The 13,704-nt window shown below is 42.7% G+C and overlaps 1 protein-coding gene across 1 annotated transcript in view; it reads left to right on the top strand.

Annotated features, from left to right (window-relative positions):
• tbkbp1 (TBK1 binding protein 1) overlaps positions 1 to 13,704 on the top strand; it is a 61,119-nt gene that overhangs the window by 20,877 nt on the left and 26,538 nt on the right. Inside the window, exon 2 of the mRNA XM_056366772.1 lies at positions 8,869 to 9,127. Within this exon, the coding sequence (XP_056222747.1) occupies positions 8,885 to 9,127 (243 nt within the window). The 5' untranslated portion in view covers positions 8,869 to 8,884. The remainder of the gene's footprint in view (positions 1 to 8,868; positions 9,128 to 13,704) is intronic.

Here is a 13,704-nt window from a genome sequence, read left to right on the forward strand (position 1 = left end):
TCAATCACTGTGGCAAAGAAACTGTATTTGATGTGGATCAAACATGTCTGGTTGACCTAGTTAATAATGGAGCACAGCATCAATATGGATCCAGTACATTGGATTAGTGCATCAATAGCTACTACCTGTCTGTGTCTCTCTGTCTCTCTCTCTCTCTCTCACACACACACACACACACACACACACACACACACACACACACACACACACACACACACACTTTCCTGCTTGTGTGGCTGCTGCTTTGTCCTTGTACTGACACACATACACACATAAAAACACACTCTACCTTTGCACTGACTCATTTTCACACTAAGCCACATTGATGTGCACATGCTCATATGTCTGCACACGCACACACACACACACACACACACACACACACAGTTACACAATCGAACCCTACCTGCCAGCATGTTAATAGGTTCTCAGTGTGTGTTGTACCGTCCAGCTCTGGCCTTGTTCGCTGTGAAAGGAGACTTTTAGCAGAGGAAACGGGTGCAGTGGAGCGAAGCTAGGCATTATGGGAGCATTTGGCAGATGAGCGCGGGGCAGAAAGGCACACCACCTCTCACCCGCCCTGGACTCTTCATTCGCAGACATACTGTCTGAGTCAGAGGTGCCAAACGTCCCGCCTGTGGGGATCACAGGGTGGCACTGAGAAGAGCTGGACAGTTTAATGCCAAACAGAGAAGAGGAGGGAAAAAAGAGGAGGGGGGAGAGAAAGAATGGGATGAGGTGCAGAGAGGGTGGGTGAAGCAGTGAAAGAAGCATTGCCAGCTGTGAGGGAGGAAGAGGAGGAGATTGAAAGGAAATTGGTTGCATCTTCCTATAAGATCCAACATTAAAATCCCTCTCTGCTGGGACTCAATCCCCCAGTTTCCCCTTTGATCCTGCTTCTGTTATCACTGGAAAACCCAGCCTTGACCCAGCTGGCATGATTTCTACTGCTCTCATATATTTATGCCCTGGGATACAACAGAGGCACAGAAATACACAGACAGAACCTTGTATATATGCATGCACAGGCTTTATGGAGCAGAAAATAATAGCTTGTGTTTACATACTGGAGTTTCATTTTCTCCAGTGAAGAAGAAAGAAAGAGTCAAACCGCAAAAAAAGAATAGAAGAATGGAATTTATCAGAATTAACATCTGTAAGAAGAGATTTGCCCCATTATAGTCTACTGCGATCCACGATTAGGCAGACACAAGCAGATCTCCCGTTGAGAGAACAATCATCTGTTGCTTCAATCCTCACAGGATCCCAAAAATATGATTTGCAGTATTTATACAAAGCACCAGCTCTGGGATTTGATTGGGTTATGAATATTTGTAAATGGATAAGGCTTGTTCTTTTTAACACATTGTGGGGAACCCAGCTGAGACTTTCGATAACTCCAGCTCTTGTATCTCATGTCAAATCAAGGATACAGCAAGTGTTTGCATTACTACAATTTCCCTTTTTGAAGACACAGTGTATAATAATATTACACAACCTCACACTTCTACTATAATACTAAAAAAGCAAAATGTGAGAACTAAACCTAAGGTACACAAGTAAGGATGGAAATCAAATGCCTTTTTGTAAATGCAGTTTGTCAGATCGCAAATAATTAATATCCTGTAGTGAGTTTGTGCTGTAGGTTCTCTCATTTCAACTTTTTCAGCCAACAACTGAAACTAAGAACATGGAGTATTACTGAAGCACATAAGTAAACTATTTTCTTGGACACTGTAGCTTAAGGTGGTATTTTCAAACAATAAGGGGCATCAACACTGTGCCAAAAAAGACAGGCAAAAGAAAACACGAGATGCAGATGGATAAAGGAACCGCAGCCATGAATCAAATCCTGGAGTACTCAAGTAGATTGCTTCACCTGCCTTTTAATTAATGGCTTTTTGGTATTCAGACATAGGTCTGCTTCACTTAAATGGTTTATAATGGCTCCATTGGCATTATTGTTATGAATGGAGCTGCAATGCTAATGCAATATTGGGTACATGATTGGCGCTATGGCGCTGTGTTGGAAAATAATGATACAAAGAAAGGAAGTTGTCTCATAGGCGATGGATTTTAAAACTTGTGTTGCAGTTATCTCGACATAATCATTCATTTCAAAAAAAAATTTTTTTAATAGACCAGGATCCTCCAACATTGTCTTAAATAAAACATTAAAGGTCCTATATAGTATAAAGGTAGATCTCCATGTGTTGTGTGATTATAAAGCAGGTCTAGGTTCTATATTAATACTGTGAAAGTATCAAAGCCTCAGTCCACAGAGAAATGCACAATACATGACTGTATTAAGAAACTGAGCCTTAAAACCAGCCGTCAGGACTTCTGTAACTTTGTGATGTCACAACAAAGCAGTCACTGCTGCAAGGTTGGAAGGACCCACCATCCAACCTTGCATGATTTGGTTTCTGAGTGTTTTCCTGAAATCTGCTATATTCTTATTCAATCTCTCAGAAAACAACTGACATGTTGTAACTAGAGCTCCAGAGAGAAGCCTGAGAGAGGAGATGTAAAACTACACTGAGATGGTTTTTGGTTAAAACCACAAATATATCTTCTTATAGATATCAAACGCTTTAAATAAAACATCGGTAACGTTTAGAATATGCAACCTTTAAGAGGTGCTATTTCACACCGAAAATGCCACAGGAAATGCTGTAGGATTATTGTTAAGACTATCATCTGTTAAATTGATCATGAGACGTGGTCCATCAGAACTTGGGTGGCTCTGCTGATCAGTTTCTATGGACTGATCTGACATGAGAAGAATCTCCTTAACAACATAAAGTTGACACATTTGCACAATTTAGTGTCTTTATGTATAAGACACAATTCAATGAATTACAGAAATAAAGCACATATAATATCTTTCTCTCTGCCTTTGCTCAGCCTTGTGCTGCTGTTGATGCTAATGTGACAGCATTTGTTTCAGACCTGATCTGTAAGAAAATGTCAGCAGGTCCGGCCTTGTCAGATTGTTTTTGTGACTTATGCATAATAAAGCCCGGGGAGCTTATTCAAACACGAGACCTACATGTAAAATTGCTACCACATGTAGGTAATGAACACAGGTCTTCCGATGACGGCAGCTGTGCTTGGCCCTTTCAGTACAGTACACAGTGACATGGGGGGGGGGGGGGGGGGGGGGGGGGGGGGGGGGGGGGGGGGGGGTTGCTTTAATCCCAGGAGAGAAAGAAAGGGAGAGAAGACAGAGGAAGAGAATGGGAGAGGTGGTCTCAGAGGAACGGCGTGTGCCACGTGGACCCCAGGTAATGTATGACTTCTTGTGGTAATCACTGTAATGAAGCAGGGAACTGGTTGGGAGCGAAGAATCCACCTTCACTTCTACTGTCCTGTGGGGCCCAGAGAGCCTCGGCAAATGAGCCCTGAGGTCCGACAGATAGAGTGGATTGTGCGTGTTATTGGGAGGAAGGGGGAGGGAGGAGGGCAGGGGGGGATTGGATGAAGCTGGATGAGGGATATTTTGGGTAGAGAGAGCAGAGAGCAAAGGAAGGGAAGCTTAGTAGGAGCTGTGTGGAGAGAGTGTGTATGTGTGTGATAAATGCCTCCTTTCTGTGCAGCACAGACAAAATGGATGTTCTTATGCCCCCTGTCCTTTATTTTACCCCGTCTGAAGCCACATCTATCAGTGACTACTGCAGCGACTTCACTGGAGCATGTGAGCTGCTCCATAGTAGAGATATACACTCACTGGCCACTTTATTAGGTACACCTTGCTAGTACCGGGATGGACACCCCTTTTGCCTTCAGAACTGCCTTAATTCTTCATGGCATAGATTTAATAAGGTGCTGGAAACATGATAGCATCACGCAGTTGCTGCAGATTTGTTGGCTGCACATCCATGATGCGTATCTACTGTTCCACCACATCCCAAAGGTGCTCTGTTGGATTGAGATCTGGTGACTGTGGAGGCCTTTTGAGTACAGTGAACTCATTGTCACGTTCAAGAAACCAGTTTGAGGTTATTTGAGCTGTTGTGTGTGCCAAAAAAATATCCCCCACACCATTACACCACCACCACCAGCCTGAACCGTTGATACAAGGCAGGATGGATCCATGTTTTCATGTTGTTTACGTCAATTTCTGACCCTAACATCTGAATGTCGCAGCAGAAATCGAGACTCATCAGACCAGGCAACGTTTTTTTCCAATCGTCTGTTGTCCAATTGTGGTGAGCCCGTGCGAATTGTAGCCTCAGTTTCCTGTTCTTAGCCGACAGGAGGGGCACCCGGTGTGGTCTTCTGCTGCTGTAGCCCATCTGCTTCAAGGTTCCACGTGTTGTGTGTTCAGAGATGCTCTTCTGCATACCTCAGTTGTAATGAGTGGTTATTATTGTCTTTCTATCAGCTCGAACCAGTCTGGCCATTCTCCTCTGACCTCTGGCATTAACAAGGTATCTTCGCCAAGAGAACTGCCGCTCACTGGATATTTTTTCTTTTTCGGCTGTTCTCTGTAAACGCAGTAGATCAGCAGTTTCTGAAATACTCAGACCAGCCTGCCTGGCACCAACAACCGTGCCACGCTCAAAGTCACTTAAATCACCTTTCTCCCACATTCTGATGCTCGGTCTGAACTTCAGCAGACCATGTTGACCATGTCTACATGCCTAAATGTATTGAGTTGCTGCCGTGTGATTGGCCTAATAGATATTTGCGTTTTTGGTCTATGGATAATTGTGTCCTGAAGCCTGGATGTAGGCGGATGGTGTGAGTTGTTTGCATAAGATTTTTATGTAAATAAGGTCAGTACATACAACAGGGTGAAAGCTTACCCCTTAATATCCATTTTCTTATACAGCACGCATCCAAACAGAAGCCTAAACCCACTGTGGCAGCTCTAGCACTTCTTTAGTCCTCTAGTTGGAGGTCATTTTAAGACCACATGTGAAAAACAGAGCGTAATTAAATGAACTGCTTTGGTGAAGCCTCCAGCAGCAACAACGTATGCACACAAGCTTTAGCTGAGCCAAGGCTTTTTAAGTCAACATCCCACCTGAGTGCCTTTTACCTCATCTAACAAGTCCTACTAAATAACAAAAGTGGTTGTTTGGCAGTGGTTTCCAAAATGACCCAATATCACCATTTCAAACATGGGAGAAACCTTGGCCATGTTTAACGCTGCATTAACAGATTTTCTTTTATTCTGTTTTTTGTTTTTAGGCGACTTGGCAGTGGCACAAACTACAAACACACATATACACTGAGATATTATCACCCTGTGGAGCTGTTAATGTGAACTTAAATATTCAGCAGTTACAGGACAACATTCGCCTTCATTTAAAGTTGTATTTTTGTCCATATGATGAATGTAATAACCATCGTCCAGCGTGAACCAGTCGTCCAACATGAATGACCACACACGTTGTTTATTTCAACCCTCTGATACGACCCATAGGAGTGTCTCCTGAAATAGCACCCCTACAGCGGCAGGCGTACTGGACCTCAGAAATCATGTTTACAATCATAAAAACACGGACTGTACCGACAGCGCCGTACCTACCTTTGTCGCCATGGTTACTATAATAACAGTCATGGCTTGGTAAGGTTTAGGAAAAGATTGTGATTTGGGTTGAAATAAGAACTTCCTCAACATTAGACAATCTTTGTTGTCATGGTTACAATATAAACTGCTACTTTCACATGGGAATCGAACACCACTCTCCTGTGTCATATTCATATTCCTCCTGACATGGACTTTGTCTCTCTTTATACCACCTCTATACTTTCCCCTTTGCTCCTGTCATAATTACTACGACCACTAGATGTCACCTAGCAACAAAACGTAACTATGGGTCATAATAACCTGCTGCACAAATTACCTATGGGCTCTTTTTTTTTTTCAGTCTGTGAGAAGCACATCGCTGTGCACGTAGTGTACAGTTGGTTTAATAAAGCCCTCTCATTTAAATTAGCAGTCTTCAGGCAGCTCGCAGGTGACCGGTACAGTCCGTCTGCGTTTGTGTCGTCTGGCGTTTAAAAAATAAATAAATAAAAATTTCTCTGCACGTGTATCCTTCCTCTCTCTGTGCGACTGTTGCTCTGTGGTGTTTTTGGCTGCATGTGCACAGACGTGTGTTTGTGTGCGCGCCTGTGCATGTGGGAGTGCTTTTGGATCATCCTGTTAGACCAGCGAGGAAAAGAGCCATAGATTGGCTGAGGCTTTATTCCCCCCTCTCTCTCTTTCTCTCTCTCTCTAGCTTGAAACACAAGGAAAATAGCACCGTGGAGGAAGGGAGCAGATGAAAATAGCTCAGTAGGCAATCGCTGACTCACAAGGCAACGCTGGGAGTCAGGAAGGCATCCATTCCAGTATACATCAAATCAACTGGCTGTTGTGTAACTCTCTCAGCAGTACCCGTAAATCAAACTGTTCTTGGTGTGCCCAGCTATGTCTAGAATGACTTTTCTGCACGCCCCCTCTGTGGCTGCATATAAACAGGGCTGTGACATCACAGGTGCCATTTATCACTTTTGACAGCACTGCCTCGAGTCTTTGGGGGCGGGGGGGAGGGGAGGCCAAGGCCGGTTGGCTGTTATGCAGCATGGTCAGCTAACCGCCCAGCTCATTCATCATGCCACTCAAGGAGCGTAGGCTGTCAAAGCTCATGTTTTTTTAAGTACTGTGAAATGGAACAAGAGCACGAACCAGGCTCATATGTAAATCGGGGTGTGATTAACATATCAGCTACAGTACATGGACTGGTTACTCATGCACCCGAAGGGGATCACTCACCAGAAATGTTTCTTGTCAGTGCAAAAAGACAGATGCAAAAGGAGTATAATGGCTTTGAACTTCTTAAGGCTGAGGTGTGTCTCTGCCAGAGTAAATTAATGTTTACATGCACACTGCTTCCTTGGTTATGTTCAGGGTTTTTGGAGAATCCTGGTTTTATATTTGCACATGTAAACCTCTTATCATGGCTCTGATTCCAGTTCATTTTGTCAAGATTTCTGATCAGTGTCTGCCATGTGTGCAAGTGCCTCCTCGACTCGAGATATGATGTCAGTGAAACAAAAAACAGGAAAACAATGAACCCTCGGCCACAGACACGTTAAAAGCCCCGACTCTCCTACATAAGAGATGAAAAAGACATAAACACCACATTGTTTTTAGTCGTTTCGTATCTCTTTGTGGTCATTTTGTGTCTCTATGTAATTTTTTTTGTCCCTTTGTTACCACTGTATAACCATTTTGTGTCTCCTTGACGTTGCTTTACATCTCTTTGCTGCTGTTCTGCATCTCTTTGTAGTTTGATTGACTTTCCAACAATAAAAGTGAACAGCCACTCAAAATGATGTGATGCGCTGGCATGAAAGTAAAAGTCTGATGCAGGTGATGCATTGTTGCTTTTGTCTTCCATTACTGATAATTAGCTGGAGAAGCTAAAGCTAGAAAAATGGAAAATACATCAGTGTCTCCTGGCAACCAGAAATTCAACTGTTTTTATCCTCAACTGTTGAGGTAACTCGCCTGGTGCAGAAATATTTGCTGGATGAAGAGTCAAAGTCAGGACTACACGGCTGCAGATGTTCAGAAACCTGGATAATCTTACGGCGTTTTTTGACTCAATGCAAATTGTCACCTCCCCTTAATCATTTGACCACTAGCTCATCAGGGAGGCTTGAAGGACGGGCCAAGGGTGCTGCAAGATTTTTTTTATTTAAACTTTTCATTGTAGTAATGATTCACAACATACAAAAAGGGCAACATTTACTTTGAAGTGGCTATAATCTATATTTTTTATAATAACAACAAGTGATGAACCTACAAAGAATTATCACCTGTTTCTGCAGCTCATCTCAGCTTATAGTCACTGAGCTGTTCAACCAGGAACTTCACTATCTTGGTTCATTCGCATCCCTCTCACAGCTTTGTTTTTAGCATTGCAGCTTAAAATCCACTTTACACTACCTGCTCAGCACTATGACTTTTCCAGGTCCACAACAGTTACAAATAGAGATCGTCGGATGTTAAATGATGGAAAGATCTGCCACTGACTGTTCGCTGAACGCTACGCGCCATGAAGAAAAAACCCGGATGGGAGGGCTGCCGTGGTTTAAAAATATATTCAGTAGCCACAGTACGAGACTGTTGTGCAGTCTGTGTTTACAGAGTGTACAGACATCGGCTATAGCTAGCTCGCTGCATATGCATCAACTGTGTGTGTGTGTGTGTGCGAGAGACGGCCCAGCCCCTTGAGTAATCTCAAAACGTACCAGGTTTCCAGCTCTTTGTTATTTTCCTACTGATCACATCTCCTTTCCATGTTTTTCCTGCACATTTGTGACGTTGAGTTATAAAGACTCTGATTAAGAGTGAATTTTCTGCATCTATTTGCCTCGACACGCCCTCACGCTGCCTCTACAGTCTGGGTCACTTTCAGTCTGCACTAAACTTCAGAATCATGAAACAGTGATGAAATATCAGGTTTGTTTTTTGTTTAAATGTCACATACCAAGCAGGATCAGATCCAGGATACTGGTGAGCATGTGAACATGCTAATTGTGACTACAGTGAGGTGCTGGGTCATGTTGAAGTTTCACATGGACTAACAGTGTCCCTCCGTCCTCCTCCTGTGTCTCTCTGCACCCACTTTGCTGTTGAATATTTTACACGGTGTGTGCCAGCAATCCGACTGCTCTCAGTTCAAAACGGCTTTGTTCTTTTTTGTTTGTGAGTCACTCCCCGCCTGATGTTTTTAGGAGCGATACTCAACCCCTGCCTAAATTATAAAATGGCGTTATTTTGGGTAGGTACATTTAATTGAATGGAAACAATCTGGTGATTTAATAATGAATAAGCAAATCTCTGTCTGTGTGTGTCCTCAGGTTGAGGCTCTGAGTGATGCAGTCTCTGTTCGGCGGAGGGGAGCTGGGGCTGCTGGGAGGAGGCGGCGACGCGGGGGGCCTGAAGGAGGATGGCTGTGGCAGCATGGCGTGGCGCTCCTCACCCCTGCCCCCCGACGACGTCTACTCTGCCTCCCACTTTGCCCTTATCACGGCCTATCAGGACATCAAGACGAGGCTGTCCTGCCTGGAGCGAGAAAACACCAGTATCAAGAGAAAGCTGAAGATCTATGAGATCAAGGTGAAGAGTTTTCACTTCAAAGCTGCATCACAAAGTCAAATATTACAGCGTTTTGGAAAACTAATCATCTGAGTTGTTTTTGTCCTTGTTGGTATCAGACAGAAGGTCTGTGGTTCTGACAGCGATAAGGCTGCTTTTGTTTTTGATTTATTGGAAGTCTCTCAGAGGTGGGGAGAGCTGTCCACTCACCCTTAGCACTTTCCATTTTTATTGAGGCTGTGCAATTGTACACAAAGATAAAAGGAGAGAACCCTTTGGTGGGCTTTGATCCTGCAGCAGCAGGGGAACAAAGTTGACTCCAAAAAGGAAGGAATCATTTTTCTATATATAGAGGGCAGAGGGCTGCTGAAGTTTTAACTTGGGTTGAAATAAATAAATAATAATGTGGCCCATTTGTAAAAACTGAAAGGAGGCTGAGTTAACGGCTCACAGGGTAGAATGTAGTTGAGTGAAATAGCAACTGACAACTGACCCTTTATACACCTGGATAATGAGGAGAGGTCTCAGGGTTTCATTATCATGATTCTTTTGGGCTTGTTTAAGACAGACCCAGTAAGTAAGGTGTCAGGGCTATAACGCAATTATTTTCAATACTGATTAATCAAATAATTGTCTTTCCATAAAATGTTAGAAAATAGTGAAAAATGCCAGTTATCATTTCTTATTTAAATACTTGTTTTATTTGACTGATCTTCTAATACCCTAATACAGATATACAAAACAGCAGATTCTAGTCATTTTAGTCATTTTTTCTTAAAAAATGACTAAAATGACTATAAAATGATTAATCTGTTATCAAAATAGTTGCCAACTGATCAGTTATTTGACCAGCGGTTGCAGCTCTAGTTAGTAGCTCCAAACAAAGCACTTGTTGGATCATATAACACTGTCTGAAACTGACTGAAAATTATTATTAAATAATTTTCAGGTAAATACCAATCAGTGCATGGGTGATGATGGATTGTAAACAATACATTTTGTAAATATACTTCAAAATACATTGTTACATCTTGGTTGATTTAATTATTCAGTTTAAACCTACTGACACAGACAAATTTGACAATAACTGTAAAGAGTATTGGTGAAATCGACTGGGAGCCAGCAGGGAAATTACTACAGTACACAAAGAATGGGGATGTCAAAGGGCTGCAGACAAAGGTCATAAGGGCTCATCCAGTGGGTCGTGAGAGTTCAGGCATTGGGAAAGGGGCAAACAGCACTGCATAATTATTTCTTTCTTACTTCTTCTTACTGTCTTCAATAAAGCCTGTCCTATGAACTATACAACTAAATTAACTGCTATAAGAGAGTCTCAGATTGTCTCTTCTGATTGGAGAGCTCCAGAGAGAGATGAGAGGAGATGTAAAACTACATCGAGATGGTTTTTGGTTCTTCAAACCACAAATATATCACAAACACAGGAAGTGTAAAATATGAAACATATGAAATATGAATTAATATTAAAAATCTAAATATCCACTGAGCTTCTTGGCTTAAAGTCAGTGACACCTTAAATATTTCTGCAAAGCCGTTTCTGTAAGCTTAGTGGTAGAGATCAAACTAGTTTCCAGTTGGGTTGAGGGAGCAGGTGAAGCAGAAATCCACCTCCAGCAGTAGCTGGACTGGCAGACATAGCGTGGGAGGACAGAAACTGAGGAAAAGAGGAAAAATGAGTAGAAAGAGGGAGCTAAATGGGCGGAAGGATGCAGAGCAAGGCACGGAAAAAGGAAGAGAAATGAGGGAGTTAAAGGAGATAATGATATAAAGAGCAAGGCAGAGAGAAATTGGTGAAATTAAGAACAAAGGAGGATTAAATAGAAAAAAATCCACTCCTGGATATTCTTCTTCTTATCATTAGTCTGTGCTGTTCTACTTATTCTAGGAATTATATGGCAAAGAAGCTGTAATGTACCCACTTTCCTCTCAGCTTATGTCGCCCACTTTTACTCGAGTTACATGAGGACATAGAACAAGCTGTGCTGTTTACACTGCAGGAGAATCAATAGAGTAGAGAGAACGAAATGCTTCAAATGACAAAAAAAAGTTAGCAAAGACGTTGTTGTACTTGTAATGCTGAGGAAGACAGCTCCAAAGAGATGCAAGCTGTTGCTGCATTATGGTCCACAAGAAATAATGTTGTGAGGGAAACTGAAACAAACTGTAGCTCCACAAAACTTTGATATGACATAAAAATCGGATGATAAGTGCTGATGTTTGTGCTGATGTGTTATCTGAGCAATGACTTGTCTTACTTGATTCTCACCACACTAACTTGTCCATGTGTTGTTTGATTATAAAGCAGCTCTAGGTTCTATATTAATACTGTGAAAGTATCAAAGCGCTCAGTCCACAGAGAAATGCTGACAGCCTGTATTGAGCAACTGAGCCTTAAAACAAGCCGTCAGGACTTCTGTAACTTTGTGATGTCACAACAAAGCTGCCGGATTTGGACTCTCTGAGTGTTTACCTGAAATCTGCTATATTCTTATTCAATCGCTCAGAAAACAACCGACCTGTTGTTACTAGAGCTCCAGAGAGAAGCCTGAGAAAGGAGATGTAAAACTACACTGAGATGCTTTTTGGTTCTGAAAACCACAAATCTTCTTATAGATATCAACGCTTTAAGGGTGCAATGAGTAAGATCTGGCCAGAATTTTAGTTTAAAATGTTGAACAAGCCCCAAGATCAGATTGAAGTTGGTGAAGATGGCTTTAAGCAGTATGATGTCATTACTGCTCTGGACATAGACGCCATGATGAGCACCATCTACGCATTGTTGGAGAACCCGCTGAAGTTTGAGAAGTCGCTTAGCGTTAATAACACCCTGGATATTGAGATCGTTCCAAAGTCTGACCATAAGGAGGAGGAGACTCACATCCTTATTGTGGAGGGCTTCCTGCTTTACACCTATGGACCATTGATCGACATGCGGAACCAACGTTACTTTATTTCCATCCCATATGAAGAATGCAAAAAGAGGAGGTGCTCTAGGAACTACTTGGTGCCAGACCCCCCACCCCCCCCCCCCCGGTCTGTTTGATGGCCATGTCTGGCCCATGTATCTGAATAACAAGAACAAAGCAGTCACCGCCCTCAGCCACACCCCAAGCCCCGCCCACCTGGACCAACCTTTCACTTTTGCAGGATTTGGTTTCTCCGTATGTTTACCTGAAATCTGCTGTATTTTCATTTGATCACGCAGAAAACCGTCAGCCAATCAGAAGAGAGGCTCAGAGCCTCCTCTCTTCTGATTGGCTCACCGACCTGTTGTTACTAGAGCTCCAGAGAGAAGCCTGAGAGAGGAGATGTAAAACTACATTGAGATGGTTTTTGTTCTTAAAACCACAAATATATCTTCTTATGGATCAACCCTAAATATAAAACACAGGAGAAGAGGAAAAAATGGAGCTTTAAGCCTTGAGACTTGCTTGGTACTGGTACATGTGTGACTTACTGCTGTCTCTGCTTCAAATGGATGGAGATGCATTCTGACCCTGTCTCTCCTCTCCTGACATATTATGTCAGTGCAGAAATCCTGCATCCCTTTAGGGAGCAGCTGTTAGTGAAGGCTGCAGGCTGGCACCGCGCTGTTGACTTACTCACAAGTGGCAGTTTGTTCAGGGTCCATTCCCAGAGAGATAGGTGTTGATTTTGGGAGAGCAGGTGCAGATGTTTGCTGTTTGGAGTGGGAGTTGTCACACCTGTGCCTTTGTAAATACGGCATGTGCCTGTTTTTAGATTTGGATAATCAATCCAGACATTACGGGATGTCACAATATTGACTCCTGAAATGTCCAAATCCCCGTGTGTACAATACCAATATTCTATTACCTGCAGCCCTTTTTGTGTGGAGTGGTAAGTGTTTCTGCAGATGTTCCCTAACCACAAGATGCCTGAGCACAGCTGCTGTAATGATGCAGCTGGAAGTGCTTCCTGCTTCTTTGAACATGGGTTGAAGTGAGGCTGCTCTCTGGTTCAGAGTTCCCGACGCTCGGCACTGTGAGGATTCTTGGTGCCCCCCTGGGGGGGTTTCTGCCCGTGTTGCGAACATTTACTGTTAAACTGAGCACACAGTGGTGTTCTGCTAAATGGAAAAGGGTTGTTTGCTCCTCAAATAGAGATTGCATCATCAGCAGCAGTGACTTCACACAGAAAATGAAAGGCTTTCCGTGCTCATGGTTGGCACTCTAAATGTAAATGTGTTCATTTAGGTTGAACCACATGCAGTTATATAACCCTTGCGTGTTTCTATCACAGGATTCTGCTAACAAACAACAGTTTAGCACTGTAACTAGACAAATTGCTTAGCTCAGAAGTGAAACAACAGTGAACGTAGTGGCACCCATTAATGCATCTTCTACAAAGTCAGGATTACATAATCGGTCATATCAGCATAATCGTAGCTGCATATGATGCAATTATTTCTGCATATTTTAAATGTCTTCATGTTTGTAAATATATTTTCCCCCTTGAATGATGACTTGCAGTGAAGCACTACGATGGAGATGTGAATCTTTTGTTTCTGTCAACGAATCCAAACACTGAAATGAACAAGAACAAGTAACGTGATACATCTT

Source organism: Seriola aureovittata, chromosome 21 (genome assembly GCF_021018895.1).
Source record: "Seriola aureovittata isolate HTS-2021-v1 ecotype China chromosome 21, ASM2101889v1, whole genome shotgun sequence".
In the NCBI taxonomy this organism is placed as follows: domain Eukaryota; kingdom Metazoa; phylum Chordata; class Actinopteri; order Carangiformes; family Carangidae; genus Seriola; species Seriola aureovittata.